This window comes from Macaca fascicularis, chromosome 11, assembly GCF_037993035.2.
Source record: "Macaca fascicularis isolate 582-1 chromosome 11, T2T-MFA8v1.1".
Taxonomy (NCBI): Eukaryota; Metazoa; Chordata; class Mammalia; order Primates; family Cercopithecidae; genus Macaca; species Macaca fascicularis.
This window is the reverse complement of record NC_088385.1, coordinates 24,378,156-24,396,859: the sequence shown is the minus strand read 5'-3', so window position 1 is coordinate 24,396,859 and position 18,704 is coordinate 24,378,156. Positions and strand designations below refer to the sequence as shown.

Below are 18,704 nucleotides of genomic sequence, written 5' to 3'. Positions count from 1 at the left end.
CTAATTTACATTCTTACCAACAGTGTATAAGCATTTTCTTATCTTCACATCCTCACCAACATCTGCTGTTTTTAAACTTTATAATGATAGCCATTCTGACTGGCATAAGGAGGTATCACATGGTGCTTTTAATTTGCATTCTATGATTATTAGTGATGATGAGCATTTTTTTTTCACATTTATTTGCCACTTGTATGTCTTCTTTTGGAAAATGTCTGCTCAGGACCTGAGCTCACTGTATTTGTCAGGGTTCTCTAGAGAGACAGAACAAATAGGAGAAACATAGGTAGTAGGTAGATAGATAGATAGAGACAGACATAGACATATATATAGATATAGATTACTCTGTGGATTCGGTCTTTTGTGGTGCAGAAGCATTTTAGTTTAATTAAGTCCCATTTGTCTATTTTTGCTTTTGTTGTGTTTATTTTTGAGGACTTGCTCATAAATTTGTTGCCTAGGCCAGGTCTAATTTTTAATCCTCTTTTAGAGCCTGTCTTTCCCTCCAAGCTAAATATTATTTTACCCCCATTTGACACATGAGCTAATTGAGACTTCTATCAGTTAAGTAAGTTGACTAGTTCAATATAAGTTGTTTCTAATTTTTTGCCATTATAATGCTTCAGTAAACATCCTTTTCACACTCTCCTTAATTTTCCCCCAGGTCAACTTTCTATATGTGGACTTGCTGGATCCAAGGGTGTGCATATTTTCCAAATGTATCCATATTTTCTGGCTTTGTGTTTTAATAGAGGTAGCAGCAATATCAGAGGGGAGAATTAAGCAATGATTCTAGTGTAGCAGGACAAGCTGCAGACTAAACCCCTCAGACACCGAGTTAAAGAAAGAAGGGCTTTATTAGGCTGGGAGCTTTGGCAAGACTCACATCTCCAACAACTAAGCTCTCCGAGTGAGCAATTCCTGTCCCTTTTAAGGGCTTACAACTCTAAGGGGGTACATGACTGGGGGCTGCATTCACCGGTAATCAGAGTGGAACAGAGCAGGACGGGGATTTTCACAATGCTTTTCCATACAATGTCTGGAATCTATAGATAATATAACCGATTAGGTATGGGTTCGATCTTTAACCAGGCCCGGGGTGCGGTGCCAGGCTGTCTGCCTGTGAATTTCATTTCTGCCTTTTAGTTTTTACTTCTTTCTTTGGAGGCAGAAATTGGGCATAAGACAATATGAGGGGTGGTCTCCTCCCTTACTAGGAAGGGAGAAATACCATGTGAGAATGAAATATGTATCTGTGTTATTGGATTTGACATCAGGGTTGGACCAAGCATCTTCTATGAACATCTATAAGCACTTTCTCCTTATCAAAAGGTACCTTAGTTGGTGCTTTAAAAGATAAATGACTATTTAGCTTAGGAGATTTCCTCATAATTGAAAACCACAGCAGCTGTTATTTGAACATGCCTGAGCTCCTTCTGGACCACTGTCGGAGAAGGAGGAAGAGAGGTGAAAGTGATTTCTGATGCTGAAGGCATGTATGATGACAATGGGTATTTGTCCTAACTTTGACACTACAAAGTGACTGGAGCTTTAAGCAAGTTAATGTTTTGCTACAATTGTCTTTTCAGACTTTTTTTTGAAGTATTTTACCTCTTTGCTGCTGCCAGCCTGCTGTTCTTTCACATGTACCTGGAAGGGACTTTAAAATACGCACAGAATTAAACAAAGCAGTAACCGTTCGTTGGTGTCCCTTAACAATATGTTAAACACTATTCTTTTTGAAAGGTAAATAAATCCTTGGGCTTAGTGGATCCTAAATGCTAATTTAAAAATCTGAACTCATTTTCATCCCTTTTCACTTTGAATGAATCGCTAACCTGAATGATAATGGAAACTTTTTTCCTTTTAACAGTTGGAGGCATCTATACTGTGATTCAGACAAAGGCCAAAACAACAGCAGATGAATGGGGAGACAACTATTTTCTGATAGGTCCATATTTTGAGCATAATATGAAGACTCAGGTGGAACAATGTGAACCTGTAAATGATGCTGTCAGAAGAGCAGTGGATGCAATGAATAAGCATGGCTGCCAGGTAAAGGAACTGACACTTTACTTGGCAATTCTCAGTAAATTTATGGGAAAAAAGACTGCAATTAACATGAACTCACAAGAGAAGACCATTCACCTACTTAGAGAAAAATAGTAGGTTTGTGAGAAAGATAATGAACTTCCTTTTAAATGTATTGCATTTGAGACACCTTGTGAAAACCAAGGAGGAAGGATAAGTGGTTTGGAGTTCAGCAGAAGCTATAGTGTAAACATGTTTTTGAGGAAGTCATTTGTACATAAACTGAAGTCAGGAGTGTTGTTAAAATTATTCCGTGGAAATGTTTAGACATGGAGCAAAGGTTTTCAACCAACCCTTGTGGAATGTCAGCATGTTAGGGCATCTACATTAAAAGAAGCTAGATATTGCAAATGTAGAAGCAAAGCTAATGATGTAGAACCAAGGATGTTCACGTCTTAATCCTCAGAAGCTGTGAATATGTTACCTTTTATAGCAAATGGAATATTGCAGATGTGATTAACTTAGAGATTTTGAGAAGGGGAGATAATCCTGAATTATCTAGGTGGGCCCAAAGTAAACATAAGGGTCCTCATAAGAGGGAGGCTGTAGAATTAGAATCAGGCAGGAGATGTGACAATGAAAGCAGAGGTTGAAGGGCGCTACTTTGTAGATGGAGGAAGAGGCCACAAGGAATATAGGTGGCCTATAGAAGTAAGAAAAGGCAGCCAGGCATGGTGGCTCACGCCTGTAATCCCAGCACTTTGGGAGGCCAAGGCGGATGGATCACCTGAAGTCAGAAGTTCAAGACCAGCCTGGTCAACATGGTGAAACCCCTGTCTCTATTAAATATACAAAATTAGCCGGGTGTGGTGGCAGACATCTGTAATCCCAGCTACTTGGGAGGCTGAGGCAGGAGAATCACTTGAACCCAGGAGGCAGAAGTTGCAATGAGCCGAGATTGTACCATTGCACACCAGCCTGGGCAACAAGAGTGAAACTTCATCTCCAAAAAAAAAAAAGAAGTAAGAAAATAGATTCTTCCTTGGAGACTACACCTGGAATGTGGCTCTATCAATACACTGACTTTAGTCTATTTTGAACGACTGACTTCAATATCTGTAAGATAATAAATTTGTTTTAAGCCACTAGGCTTCTGGTAATTTGTTACAGCTACAATAGGAATTGTGATATCAAATCAAGGGAGGAGAGAATTTTAAGTATGAAGAAGGGATTAAGTCAACAAAGGATTGATCCAGGGTCTGCTGGGTTTGGTAATATTTGGGCCATTTGTAACATAGGTAAGTACAGTTTCAGAAGAGAAAGGAAGGTTAAATCTCATTTCAATGGGTTAAAGAATAAACAAGTGGTAAGAAAAAAGATACAGAAGTTGTGATTACGAGATTTTTCTATGAAGATAAAATATAATAAAGTAGTTGCAGAATGACGTGGTTTTGAGAATTGGTGTGTTATTAAATATGGGTAAGACCTGAGCATGTTTATTTGCAAAAGGGAAATACCTAGCAGACAGAGAAAAGCTAAAAGCTCAGAATAAATGGAAGATTGAAGAGAGTAAAGTCACTGAGAATGGGGAAGGGAACAAGATCCAAAGCAATACTGAAAGAATCATTTTTCACTTGTCTCACTCAAACAGGAAACAAGGATATCTGCAAATACTAGATACAAGTTAATGAAGAATTCAGGCCAATCTTACCCAATGTTTTTGATGATCTTACTGAAGCGGTGTTAAAGGTCATTTTATGAGAATTAAGAGGCAAATGTAGAAACTAGGGAAGTTCAAGAAAGAAGTTCTGAAAAAGTGTTCAAGGAATTTTTGGACATGTTTGAGATGTAGTCATGACTTTATAGTGGCACAAATACACACGTGTCTGACTTAGTCCAGGAGAGATCTGCAGTCTGAGTGACGGTGCAGGAAGTAGAATAGATGAAGATCCAGTGTTGTTTAATTTCACCATTCATACAGTGGGTCAACGTAGCCCAAGAATAGAAGGTAATTGTGAAAGTGATTGAATTAATAGTTTAATTGATGGGCCATTGCATTAGAATATATAGAAAAGGAAGGAATTAAATAAGGAATAGACAGGAAAGTAAGCAAAGCCAGAAAGAAGATGGTAATGTAGGACAAAATGGAGGGTTATGGGAACCGGAGATCTTAAAGGGGAGAAAGAAAGAATATATACACTGGCAGAAACAGAGTGACAGAAATGGAAGTACAAGAGTTCTAACTGGGTAGCAGAATGCCGAAGTGGAATATTTTAGAGAAGAAACAATTTGGGATTTGACAAGGAAAGAATGCAGTCATGATCTTGAGTAGCTGAAAGCAGATTGACGTGAAAGTCTTTTAAGTCCATAAGGTCAAGTAACCATGAGGTTAAGTGTGCAGGATAAAAAATATGGCCTTTGAAGTTGCTTAGGATAAGGTCAAAAAGTAACCTTATCTTTGCAGAGCAAGGAAAGGTAATATTTTTGGATAGCATACATTTCAAAGGTGTTTTATGTGTAAATAAAGAATAAGGCTTTAAAAGTTTCAGTAGAATTTTAAAAATCAGTAACTTTCCTTCCTACTCATCCCAGGAATATAGTTTCTGGGGGTGAAAAAATGTGAAGTCTTCACTTGAGATGCTGTGTGGGTAGTCATGTCTAGGAGGTGCACGCAAGGTTTAAGGAGTGGAATGTATAATTTACAAGGGAACGTGAGATCCCAAAGAGTACCGGAAAACATTTCTTAGTGAAGGCAGCATAGAGAATGTTAGAAATGTGATAGAACAATGCCTATCGTACTATCAGGATGCAAATAAAGGAGATATTAGAAGGGGCTTGCATTTGAAGTTCCTGTAAAGGAGGAGGTAGATGAGAAACACAGTGGAACTGACTGGTCTCAAGACTACATGGCCTCCTAGTGTAGGGATATTTTCATGTTGCAGCCAAGAACTGACTGGAGGTCAGTACCAATTGGCTTACATTCTCTATTTGTGTGATAGTGTCAGCTCTTCTTTATAATCTTAGCTTACGTATCATGTGACACATATTAGGCAGTCAGTAAACATTATATAGTAATATTACATGTTATTCACAGTGTTAAAATACATGAAGCAATGAATTTCCCGAGGAGAAAAACTATTGAAAAGTTGTTTGGGGCTCAGGAAAATTTCATCTTAAAAGGAAACAGTGGCATGATAAACACTGAATTATAAAGGAAACAACTGAAACATAATGATGGTCTTTCAAGGTTGACCAAGGAACAGATGGGTGAGAAGCATCCCCACACATGTCTGGGTCCCCTGGTAGGAAACGATCAAATTGGGCTTTGAAGTCCTGCAAAATTCAGCCATGGGTGGAGTCATAAGTGCCAACATGTAAGCGATATGAATATATTTTATTTTATTTTATTTTATTTTTTATTTTTTTGAGACGGAGTCTCACGCTGTTGCCCAGGCTGGAGTGCAGTGGCGCGATCTCGGCTCACTGCAAGCTCCGCCTCCCGGGTTCCCGCCATTCTCCTGCCTCAGCCTCCTGAGTAGCTGGGACTACAGGCGCCCGCCACCGCGCCCGGCTAATTTTTTGTATTTTTAGTAGAGACGGGGTTTCACTGTGGTCTCGATCTCCTGACCTTGTGATCCGCCCGCCTCGGCCTCCCAAAGTGCTGGGATTACAGGCTTGAGCCACCGCGCCCAGCCATATATTTTATTTTCTAGAGAAGCCTGGATCCACATTCAAAGAGACTCTTAGCCTCTGCTGAGTTCCAGAAAGGGTTTGAAGTGGTTTATGAGGTTGTGTATCATGTAATAGGAGAATAAACATAAAATAAAAATTAAGACAAAAGAACAAGTAAATTGCTGTAGAAATATGGAGACAAAAAAGGGAGTTAAAACTTGGATATTCAAGTGATGATATACACACAATTGGGAAAAAAATGAGAGCACTAATCCATTAAAACTTGCAGAAGATAAAACATTGAGGAATCAACATCAATTTGAAGATTGTAATAGAATTATACTTTGAGCTGCTAGATTAAAGAGATAATGTATCTAGGGCAATGTGTTTAGTTAAACCTCTGACGGCAACCATATTGGGAAACATTTTGCATCACTTTTTTTTTTGATAGGAATAGCCAGATAAATCATACATATTGGTCTACAGAAATAGCTTTTTCTTCTAGCAAGAAATATTGTTAGTCCTGTTCCATAAAAGAAAATAAGTGACACTGGAGCCATTATATCCAACTACCCAGGTTTTCAGAGATACAAAGCATTTCATTGCTCTGTCATAAAAGCAGAGACTGTAATATTAAACCCTATGAGTTCAAGGTCACAAGCAAGTAACTAAAGACAGATGAACAGAGATTACATGATCTAGATACATTGTTTTTAAATTTAATGAAGAGCAAGAATTTGGAGATTCTAGAAGAATGGATTTATGCCCATTCCAGCTTGAGGCTCAAACAGCAAAGGCTATATGTTATCAGTATTCTTTTCTAAGTAGCTTGTTTAATCTGCCATTGAGTACTACATAAAGTTTATATCCTCAGAGTGCAAATACATTGTCCTGTCTTGCATGACTTAATATCATACATGGCTATGTGTTCTTTATATGACAGGTGCATTTTGGAAGATGGCTGATAGAAGGAAGTCCTTATGTGGTACTTTTTGACATAGGCTTTTCAGCTTGGAATCTGGATAGGTGGAAGGGTGACCTCTGGGAAGCATGCAGTGTCGGCATTCCTTATCATGACCGAGAAGCCAATGATATGCTGATATTTGGATCTTTAACTGCCTGGTTCTTAAAAGAGGTATGGTTTATTATATAGTGATACAACAGAGGAACAGCACAACTGCTTTCAGTGCCTAAAAATGATCCCATGATCTTTAAATGAAGGAAATTTTGAGATGATGCCATTATGGCTTGTCCTAATACAATTGAAAGAAATCTGAGAAAATGTTGAACATTCTGGAAATTAAATGCCAGCCTTTGGAACAGTGTAATAATGATACTTATTACTATTTACCTCATGTCAAATTTAAATGGCATGATGTGTGTCAAACACCCAATTATATTGCCCGATATATAGATGATACTTAATATACATGCAAGAAAAACATGAAGTATAGAATCCTAAGAGTAGCAAATAGCTTAAGAAGCTATTTGTTTAATAAGCTCTCCAAGTGATCCTGATGTACACTACATGTGATAACCACTGTTTTAAGTTAACGCTCCAAATTTCCCAATTCTCTGCTCAGCCTTCTTGAATGCTGGTGTTTTGCTCTTTTCTCTATTAAGGAAATGAATTCTCACAGCGGAGTCAGTGTGAATGTTAATATTTTGTAAGGGCAAACAAAATAAACTGTCTCTTTGTAAGGCAAAGAGACGGATGCCCACCTGATTTGGAACTAGACCCTGGGGTGGAATTATACCCCGATCTTCAGTGTGTTGCAAAGGTGCGATTTGATTTAAGGCATGTTTTTTATTAGCCTCTTTCTCTCTAATTCCATATTCTTAATAATATATCAGTTAAATTTTGTTGCCTTCAAGAAAAAGAAAACCCAAATAAGATAAATTCAAAACATGAAATCGTTTATTATTTATTCTAAAATGATGTAATGGCATTTTATCTTTGTTTCTCAAAATCAAATATGCAAATACACACATGAAAATCATTGCAGGCTTTTAGAGTTTTCAAGTCATCGAGAATCCAAGTACTATTTATTAGAAAAAAATAATATTGTAAAAGTCACTTTTTCTTCATATGCATTTTTTTCATTATGATTGCTATGTAGTTTTAAGCAACATTTGCTTTTCCATAACTGGGCCACTACAAATAAAGAAGGCATTTTTATATTTTTATATAAGTCTCTTCCTGGCCATTCCTTCAGCAAACATCAGAATGTACACAATAAATAAACACAAGTCTAGTCAATTAAAAAAAATTCAAGTAGTTTTTAAAAAGTAAACTTGTAAGTGAGTAGTCCCAATTGATTCAGCTGTTCAGTGATATCTTTAAGAATTTATTTATTCATCCAGTCAATAAATATTTTTTGAGTGCCTACTTTGCATTTATTCCATTTATTTCTTAATATTCATTTCCTGTCATTAATATTAGTATTTATTCTTCTGTGGATACAAAAAATCTGCTCCATCACTGAAAGAGAGGATTAAGATATAAAAATATATGGGGTTAATGAACATGCCACTGAATCCTGTACTTATTCCTGCTAAATATTCATGCTCTATGTTTAGATTCCTTTAAATTGTAAAATATTTTATAGACACCATAACTCCACTTATAATGTGGACCATGATCACAATCAAGCTTCATCAACAACTTTTCTGAATGCTGTTTTTTTTCTAATGTAGGTGACAGATCACGCAGATGATAAACATGTCGTTGCCCAATTCCATGAATGGCAGGCTGGAATTGGACTGATCCTTTCTCGAGCCAGGAAACTTCCTATTGCCACAATATTTACAACCCACGCTACACTACTCGGGAGGTATCTCTGTGCAGCAAATATCGATTTCTACAACCATCTTGATAAGGTAAATATTCCTTCCTCCTTCCTTCTTACTCACCCTTCTTTCAGATTGCTGAAGCTGAAAGATAAGTATTGATCTGTACATTTCATCTGCCCACCAGATGGCAGAAATGCCCTTTTAGCTAATCAATATTCATGACAAAGCTTCCCTTGGGTTGACAGACAGCTCATATAGCTCAACTTTGTTCAGAGTACACTAGAGTATAGAGGTGAGAGGCCTGATTTCTGTCCCGCTGTGGAACAATAGTTCCAGAGGGATATGGTAGGAGTAAAGACATGGTGTCGGCCCAGGGTTGGGCCCTCGTTCTAGCCAAAGGCTATGGAAGTGCTGTGAACACCCTGGATCCACACATAGCTCTGAGTGGCAGGTAGAGAACTGGGATTTGAGACATACAAACTTGCACTGTGAGACTTACTTCCTCTATTTCTTCTATCCTCCAGGTAAACAATTGATTAAAAGCCACATTATAGGTTGATAGGTTCAATTTTCCCTGTAACTTCACAATGCACAGGGGGCATTTTTGTGGGATCAAGTAAAACAGAAGTTATTGCAAACAGGGATATGGGTCCTCGGTGAACAACAAGTTATTTTTGCTAATCTTAGCAGGTTACCTGATTCTATGACCTGCCAAAGTCATTCAGTTTTGATTTATTTCTTCTATTTTTTATATGTCAATTTAGATTAATGAAAGTATGTATTTTATATCAGCATGTTAATAATATTAACAAAGCATTTGAGGAATATAAATTCAGAGGTTTTGCAGATTTGGTATCTGTATTATCAAATCTATTTAGCACTTTAGGGTTCGGTTTCATTATCAGGAAAATTAGGAAGTTAGAAAGTTGATTTTTAAAACTTTCCCAGCTTAAAGAGTTCTAGGATTCTATAAAACAGAATGTGTATGTGTGTGTGATACATAAATAATACTCAGATAATGCTACTGAAAAGTTATACTACTGTCTCAAAGACGGAGTGCAAAAAAGCTCTTTCTGAAAAACTTTTAACATCTGTAAAGCAATGAGTGGTCCTGATGAGTCCATCCCTATGAAAAGGTCAGCCTAATCTAAAGGCCAAACTAGAAACATAAGCTGTACATTTAAAATAAAGTCACCAAGGATTTCAGAAAGCTTGGGGATGTAGGAGGTTCTTAGCGGCACATAGTAATGGTGGACTAATAAGGGCAAACCAGTCATCTGTGCTAAGCTGATAAGATGAACAAGCATGCTTCCTGGAGAGGAGTACACTTTGACTTCAGTGAAAGAGAAAATATCAGAGTGGCAGATTGAGTATTTCACTTCAGAATTAATTTTTTTTTTTTTTTTGAGACGGAGTCTGGCTCTGTCGCCCAGGCTGGAGTGCGGTGGCCGGATCTCAGCTCACTGCAAGCTCCGCCTCCCGGGTTTACGCCATTCTCCTGCCTCAGCCTCCCGAGTAGCTGGGACTACAGGCGCCCGCCACCTCGCCCGGCTAGTTTTTTGTATTTTTCAGTAGAGACGGGGTTTCACCGTGTTAGCCAGAATGGTCTCGATCTCCTGACCTGGTGATCCGCCCGTCTCGGCCTCCCAAAGTGCTGGGATTACAGGCTGAGCCACCGCGCCCGGCCCACTTCGGAATTCTTGAATCTTATATAGTAATAAATAATTTAAAAAGCTACTAATAATATACATAGGATATTCTTATTTGGTTTTAAGGAAGAAACACATTATAGCATATAGTTACATATTACAACTTTACCCTTTTGAGGAAAGGGCCGTATTTATCACACTTCCTTCAGATATAATGACATATCTCTCTAGTTTAAAGCCCCTCACTGGTTGAGATATTTAAGTTTAGTCAGACCCTGCCCATCTTTCCAGTAAAATGTTCTATCTAGCAAAATGACTAGAAGACCACAAGCAGTCAACAACTAGCTTTTGGATTAAGTTCGTAATCATTTTTCACAACAGAAGCCCCCATGCTCACACAAAGTTTAGAATAAAGAAATAAGAATACCAAATTATACACGTGAAAGGTTTTTAAAAATTCAGTATAAGGAATAAGTCATAGTTTAATCTTTGATGCAGGAACCAGAATCAGTTTCAGTTTTAATAAATAGGGTATTTATTAAATAAAAATAGGGTAAGTATGAGAACAAGAATAAGATAATTAAACTTTTGTGAAATCAGAAAGATTAGAGCTATTTTCCTCAAATTACTGCTAACTGAAAACAATTCTTGTTAGAAGCCAATTACAAAAACTCTAATGCTGGTTTAAGTTTTTAGTAAAATTCATTATTTAAAATAACATTTTAAACATTTTCAGCCAGCATATGAAATTTCTGAGAACCTCTAAGAATATGTCTCCAAACTCATTTATTATTATTATTTTTTGAGACAGAGTCTCACTCTGTCGCCCAGGCTGGAGTGCAGTGGCCGGATCTCGGCTCACTGCAAGCTCCGCCTCCCGGGTTCAAGCCATTCTCCTGCCTCAGCCTCCCGAGTAGCTGGGACTACAGGCGCCCGCCACCACGCCTAAGTTTTTGTATTTTTAGTAGAGACGGGGTTTCACCGTGTTAGCCAGGATGGTCTCGATCTCCTGAACTCATGATCCGCCCGCCTCAGCCTCCCAAAGTGCTGGGATTACAGGCATGAGCCACCATGCTCGGCCTCCAAACTCATTTTTTTTTTTTTTTTTTTTTTTTTTTTTTTTGAGACAGAGTCTCGCTCTGTCGCCCAGGCTGGAGTGCAGTGGCGCAATCTCGGCCCACTGCAAGCTCCGCCTCCCAGTTTCACGCCATTCTCCTGCCTCAGCCTCCTGAGTAGCTGGGACTACAGGCGCCCGCCACTGCGCCCGGCTAATTTTTTGTATTTTTAGTAGAAACGGGGTTTCACCGTGGTCTCGATCTCCTGACCTTGTGATCCGCCCGCCTCGGCCTCCCAAAGTGCTGGGATTACAGGCGTGAGCCACCGCGCCCGGCTCAAACTCGTTTTTTAAAGTCCAGTCATTGATCAATTATCCCCTCGACTCTAATGGCTACATAATAAATGCTTTTTATTCCCTAAAGCCTTTAGTATTCTTATGGGTTTGTTGTTGTTGTTGTTGTTTGTTTGTTTGTTTGTTTTTTGAGAGGGAGTCTTGCTCTGTTGCAAGGCTGAAGTGCAGTGATGGGATCTTGGCTCACTGCAACCTCCTCCTCCCGGGTTCAAGCAATTCCCCTGCCTCAACCTCCTGAGTAGCTGGGACTACAGGCACCTGCTACCACGCCCGGCTAATTTTTGTGTTTTTTGTAGAGACGTGGTTTCACCATGTTGGCCAGGATGGTCTTGATCTCCTGACCTCATGATCTGCCTGCCTCAGCCTCCCAAAGTGCTGGGATTACAGGCATGAGCCACCACGCCTGGCCTTTTTTTTTTTTTTTTCTTAATTGTAATAGAATTTCCTAGATGGAAATCTGAGGACAATGCCATTTGGGATTGGAAAATGGGGAAGGAAGCCATGGACAATTATTTGGTGGATTTAAACTCTTTCTTCTGATCAAGTTTTGAGCTAGTCAACTTCAATTATAGGGTTACCCACTGTGTCACTGGACTGTGTTTTATTGATTAATATGTACTTTACCCATTTTTTGTTTTTCTATACACATTATCCAGAATTCAATAAAAAATTATGAGATATATTAAAATGCAAGAAAGTAAAAACCCATTGTTGAAAAGACCAGGTCCAGATGTGTCCTATGTTGGAATTATTGTACAGAGATTTTAAGATACAATCATAAAGAGTGGACAACATGTGTAAACGGATAGGGTTTCTGTAAAGCCACAGGTGTGGCCACACATACTACAGACCTAAAAGATAAGGGTGCCCCATGGGAGGAGGGAAAGGCAGAAGCATGCACACCTGCCTGACTTCCCCAAGGCCTCTCACCGGGTTTCCAGGCTCCTGCTATCCTGCCACTGTATTTGTGCATACTCAGCCTGCTCATTTAGAAAATCTATCTTTCCATCTCTAAATGTCCAAATGTTAAATGCTGTCTTATCTGTGACATGTGATTCTCTACAACAATAATAATAATTAATAAGAACAATGGCTAAATGTATTGAGCACTTTCCATATTCCAGGCACTTTTCTAAACATTTGACATTTGTTATCTCATTTGAAATTCACAAAATACTCAACGGGATAGAAAACATTTTTACTTCTTTCCAGAGTTATTTTTCTTAAACATCAACTCTGTCTTTACCACACCTCTAAACAAACACGTTCAGAGTGGCTTTTCTTGTTTATAGGACAAAGGCAAAATTCCTAAGCTCATCTTTAGGGATTTCAGTGATCTGGCCCTATTGTATCTGACCAGCCTCTGTCTCTTACATTCTACATCCAATGCTACAGTCACATCAGATGTGCTGCTATTTTCTGCACATGCCATAGCATTTTCTATACTTGTTCTTTAGGGCGGCTAGCATTTCAGCTAAAAATAACTTTCCCAGAATTAAACTTTCATGTCGTGGTCCAAATGCCATTTTATTCATCCAACCAGTTTGGAAATACAAAGATGAGTAAGTCTTCGTCTTTGCACTTGAAAGTCTTACATTTGTAGGGTTGATGCTGACTACACTTATTGCGTAGTATGAGATACTTTTGCCTACCTTCAGCCAGAGTGAATCAGTGCTGCTCTGATCCTGTAACTTTTTCAGACACATACTCATTTCATTTCTACCTGTTTTTTAAACCCATTTTCCATTAATTTATAAGTTTCTTAAAGGTAATAGATACACATAAATTGCTCACAAAAGTTGATTAAATGAGAGATTTGGTTTCATGAATTAGACCGGACACATAGAGCTTTTAAGAAAACTTCTGCTAATCCAAGCATGTCATAAACAACCTGATTCAAACATTTTCAGAGAGATGATTCCAAATATTACAGTCATGAAAGAATGTTCTAGAAGCTTTCTTGTTCTAATTATGAGATTCCTCTAATGGGTCTCTTTTCAGTATTTTTCTCTCTATGATGCCATAATTATTGGGACTAACTTGTTGATAGAGTTGAAGTCTAAATGATATATAAACAGATGAATACAAGATTGTATTCATTCATCAGTCAGGCTGATTAGGGATCAAATTAGGGTTCTACTAAGATTCTTAATAGCAATGTGACCTTCGGCAAGTTTCTTGACCTCTAAAAGTTTCAATTTCCTTCTCCATAAAATGAAGACAAAATATGTGTCTCAGTAGTTTACAAAGATTAAATATGTCATTGTGCTTAGTGGAGTGCCTGACACTAGTGCTGAAGAGCTACTAACAATCTCCATTATGAAAAGCACCCTACTTACATAATGTCAGAAACTTTACATATTCTTTTTGTCTTAGACACTGCTAGTTTCATATGCAGCTATGTGAAACATTACATTCAGTAACTAAGTGCAATGGCAAAAGCCCACAACAGTTGCCGATTATTTAAGTGATTGTTGGGAATTTGACTTTTTTAAAGTTAAACTACCTGGAAGTATAGATAATTGCATAATCTAGCACAATATCTAACTAGAGTAACTATACACTCTTTGCAATTATAAAGGGGAAGATCTATAACCAAGGAAAAGCATTTGTCTTTCTCTTTCTCAGGTTCTCTTCCAGTGAATTAAGCATTACAATAATTATTCTTATTTTCAATGTCAAGTTTAATGTCAACTTTGTTTCACTGTTTATGGGAAAATGCATAAAAGACTTTGGAGAAAGGCATTAGCTCAGTATTCCAAGATGTAGAATAAGTAAAAGTGTAATTAAAATGTCAAAAATTCAAGAATTCTATGTGATTACAGCAAGGTAGAAGCATCATTTACTTAGGGAGTTAAACAGCAGTTTGGAAGGAGAAATGGAGTAAACAATGTCTTTTAAAGTGTAAGTTCTTGTGTGTGTTGTAGTAATGGGTTTAATTCAAGCTTTTATTACTTTTGTGTGGTCATAAAATTTTACATAGCCTTGAGGAAAGCCAATTGGTGAAACGTGTGATTTTGTTTTGCTTGTGTAGAAGGGCTAGTGTTAGCAAATGTGTGTTTTATTTTTGTTTCTAACAGTTTAACATAGACAAAGAGGCTGGGGAAAGGCAGATTTACCACCGGTACTGCATGGAGCGAGCCTCCGTTCATTGCGCTCATGTGTTCACCACGGTTTCTGAAATAACAGCAATAGAGGCCGAACACATGCTGAAGAGAAAGCCTGGTAATTATTATCCCTGAATCACCTATCTTTCAGTTCCAAGTGACGTTAGACTATGAGGATTTTGTTTTTCCATCGTGAAGTTTGAGGAAAAATTGCGTCCCGTTACCACGCAGCTCTTTAAGTGTATTTTAATTTTCAATTTCAGTAGGTTTGCAGGGAAACCAACACAAAGCTATATCTGGAACATGGCTAAGTGTTCAATCTGTGCTTGTTGAATAAATGAGCTATGCTTGAAGTAACCTCCGTATGACCTAGATTGTCATAATGAGTTGGTATGTGTAAGGAAGCTCAGTTGACTTTTGTCTTTTAAGAAAATGAAAGCCAAGAAAATAGAAATTTGTGTGAGACTATCCCACTCCTACGTCTTGTAACGTTGCCTCATTGGTGCTGTGTTGGTAGAAACATGTTGTTTTACCTATCCCCAAATTCCTTGCAAATTTTTCTAGGAACTATCTGCAGACCCAACCAGCGCTTGCAATGTGAAGAACTTATACTCATAAGACATAGCCCTGTCATCCGGCCACAGCTGATTGGCCCCAAAGAAGACATCTTACATAAGCTGGGCCAATCAGAATGCTCCCATTCAAACGAATCTCTGAATGCACTGCCATATGATAGAATGCCAGCTTTGAGCTATTGGTAGTGTTTATTTTTCTATTCTGTTGCACTGGACGCAAAGAGATTAAACTACATTGAATTGCTATGAGAAGCAAAAACAGACTGAGAGAGAGAACTCTAGGTTCTCCGCAGTGATTTCAACCTTTTTTTTTTTTTTTTTTTTTTCTTGAGACGGAGTCTTGCTCTGTCACCCAGGCTGGAGTGCAATGGCCCGATCTCGGCTCACTGCAACTTCCGCCTCCCGGGTTCAAGCAATTCTCTGCCTCAGCCTGCCGAGTACCTGGGATTACAGGCGCCTGCCACCACGCCCGGCTAATTTTTGTATTTTTAGTGGAGACAGAGTTTCACTCTCTTGGCCAGGCTGGTCTTGAACTTCTGACCTCGTGATCCAACCGCCTCGGCCTCCCAAAGTGCTGGGATTACAGGCGTGAGCTACCGCGCCCGGCTAATTTCAACCACTTTTAAAAATCATTCCTAAGGCTCAGCTAAATCTTTGCCGTGAGGCACTCCGGCATCCTACTAATAAATTCCTTGTTACTATACTTAAGCAAGCATTAGTAGGTTTATATTGCTTGCAACCAAACCATCCTAATTAATATATCCTCCTTGCTTAATTCCTATGATCTTGTCTCTAGTTGTCCTTCTTTCAGATAGCAGAATGTGTAGAGGAGGTATTTCAAGGTGCTAGATTAAAACAAACAAAAAAATAAAAAACAATATAGAACGAGAACCCAACTAATTTGAATAGTGAAGCATTAAGAACCTATGGTAGCATTTTTCTTTCCAAGGATTCTCTTGGATTCACTTGGATTCTTACTCCCATTCTTCTTTAGGGAGTTTATTCCATCAATATGCTTGTTTCTCTCTTGGATATTCCTTTTTCCTGTCTACAGTATCTTTTTCTGAGCTCACAGAAATACTTCTTTGTTTTTGCCTATTCTAAAATGAAAATTTCTCTTGAGGTTGCTACCCTGCCAAATGTCATACCATCTCCTCCTTTCTCCTGCTGCCAAATATCTTGTAAGAGTAAACCATAATTGCTAGGTTCACTTACTCATTAGCCCCTGGGACTCTGGCTTCCAACCTCCAACTCTGGCCTAAAATTGCTTTTCCAAAAATCATCAAATTCAGGGTTATCTAATGTTTTTTATTTTTCTTTATATTCTCTAGCATTTAAAGGTGGTGAACATGTTTCCATTATTTTTCATGACACTGCACATTCTGATTTCTTTCCAGTATAATCTTTTCTGGTGCTTCTAGTCGTTTTTCTACTTTCTTTTAGTTTTCAAAGTGGAAATTCTCCAAGATTGTATTCTGGGTCCTGCTTTCTCTATACACTATTTTCTTAAATTTTTGTTTTCTTAAGAATATAGCTACAGAGTAGTGGTCAAAGCATGAGCTTTTTGCCAAACTGCCTGTATTCAGTATCAAAAATGATTTTGAGTATACGTTACTAGCTGTGTGACATTATAAAAGTTGCTTAAGCTCTCTGTGTCTTATCTGCATAATGTGGATAATAATCCTTTCTCTTAGGCCGGGCACGGTGGCTCAAGCCTGTAATCCCAGCACTTTGGGAGGCCGAGACGGGCGGATCACCAGGTCAGGAGATCGAGACCATCCTGGCTAACATGGTGAAACCCCGTCTCTACTAAAAAATACAAAAAACTTAGCCGGGCGAGGTGGCGGGCGCCTGTAGTCCCAGCTACTCCGGAGGCTGAGGCAGGAGAATGGCGGGAACCCGGGAGGCGGAGCTTGCAGTGAGCTGAGATTCGGCCACTGTACTCCAGCCTGGGCGACAGAGCGAGACTCCATCTCAAAAAAAAAAAAAAAAAAAAAAAAATCCTTTCTCTTATCTAGAATTGTTGCAATGATTTGAAGAGTTGACATATGGAAAAAACTCAGCTCAGTGCCTGGTCCATTGTAAAGATTTAGAAAATATCAACAATTATTATTTTGTGTGGATCACTGTCTAGATTTTCCCCAAGTTCTCATCTATTACTGAGTGCCCACAAACTAGCTTTACCTGGAAGTTCTACCAGAAACTGTAAACACTGCAATCTGGTTTTCTTCAGACTTGCAGTAGAATCATGTGGTGGCTCTGATGGAAATTGTGAAATCTCTGAACATTTTGTGGCTCAGGAAGGTCAATGGACTTTCAGTAGATCAGTAAATATATAAACCCTCCCAAGAGCATTCTGAAAAAAAAAGGATCACATAGAGTAACTATGACTTCGTATTCCTTGGTTTTTCTTGAAGTCCTCCCCAAATAAAAGTTTAACTAGAGCCATTACTTTTAATGCTGAGGGCACAACTACAGAGCAAGAGACAAATTGACTAGATCAAAAACATGCATGGGACCAGATATTTTTCAAAATATCACTATATAATCTTTGGCAAAAGCTTATATTTACTACTGTATCATTATGCTTTTGCCATAAATTTGACTCAAAATAATTTAGGATGTTGAAAAGGTGGTATTTTCTTTAAAATATTGGAGGGAAGGCAGTATTATAAATCTACTAATTACAGATACAAAACTGAATACAACGTTTGCCTTAAATATCCTGTGTTGCTTTAAAAAATTTGTCATTTTCCCTTTAATATAATCATTAATAGTGTTGCAATTATTGATTTTTGAGCCCATGCTAATACCTTAATATGAACTCTAGCTAATACCATCCTTTAGTCAATGTTTTTCCTTTGTGTTGGTGTTGCCTAACATCAGAAATGTGGGTAACATTGACATTGTCTTATACTTGGGAACAATAGCAAGAAATTAGTGACCAATGTTGCTTCCAGGGAAAGATCTCTTTTCCAGAGAAAACCTATTCATATTCTATTATATGAAATAATTAATTTTAACTAATCAAACTAATTTAACTAATTTAACATCATTTCTTAGTTATTTTACTATGATTTTAGGTTATTTTTATATAATGGCGCAGTCATACCATTATATGTTACTGCACCATTATATAAAAATAACCTAAAACCTATAACCTATATAATGGTGCATTAACATCCATATATATATTTCATGGATGGAAATACTATAATGGTGTTACTGCACTTTTCTTCCCAACTCTGCACTTACATTGGTAGCTTGAAATCAGTCATGATGGGAATATTTACATCTTGGAGAAAGGGAAATACTAAAATTGTCTCTCTCTTTCTCTTTTTCTCTCTTTTTCCTGGAGTACTTTTTGTTAAATTTTACCAGCATATGACTGCACATAGGCCTGTGCATATGAGATTATTCTGTTATTAATATGGATATTAGAAGACCTCATTGGCCTAACTCCTTAGGC

General features: G+C 38.0%; 1 protein-coding gene across 9 annotated transcripts in view; it reads left to right on the top strand.

Moving 5' to 3' along the window:
* Positions 1–18,704, top strand: part of GYS2 (glycogen synthase 2) — a 64,726-nt gene that overhangs the window by 14,993 nt on the left and 31,029 nt on the right. For all 9 annotated transcript variants that reach the window (XM_074006367.1, XM_045364846.3, XM_074006366.1 and 6 more), the window contains 4 exons: positions 1,874–2,055; positions 6,647–6,838; positions 8,401–8,583; positions 14,634–14,778. In XM_074006367.1, coding sequence (XP_073862468.1) covers positions 1,874–2,055; positions 6,647–6,838; positions 8,401–8,583; positions 14,634–14,778 — 702 coding nt within the window. The remainder of the gene's footprint in view (positions 1–1,873; positions 2,056–6,646; positions 6,839–8,400; positions 8,584–14,633; positions 14,779–18,704) is intronic.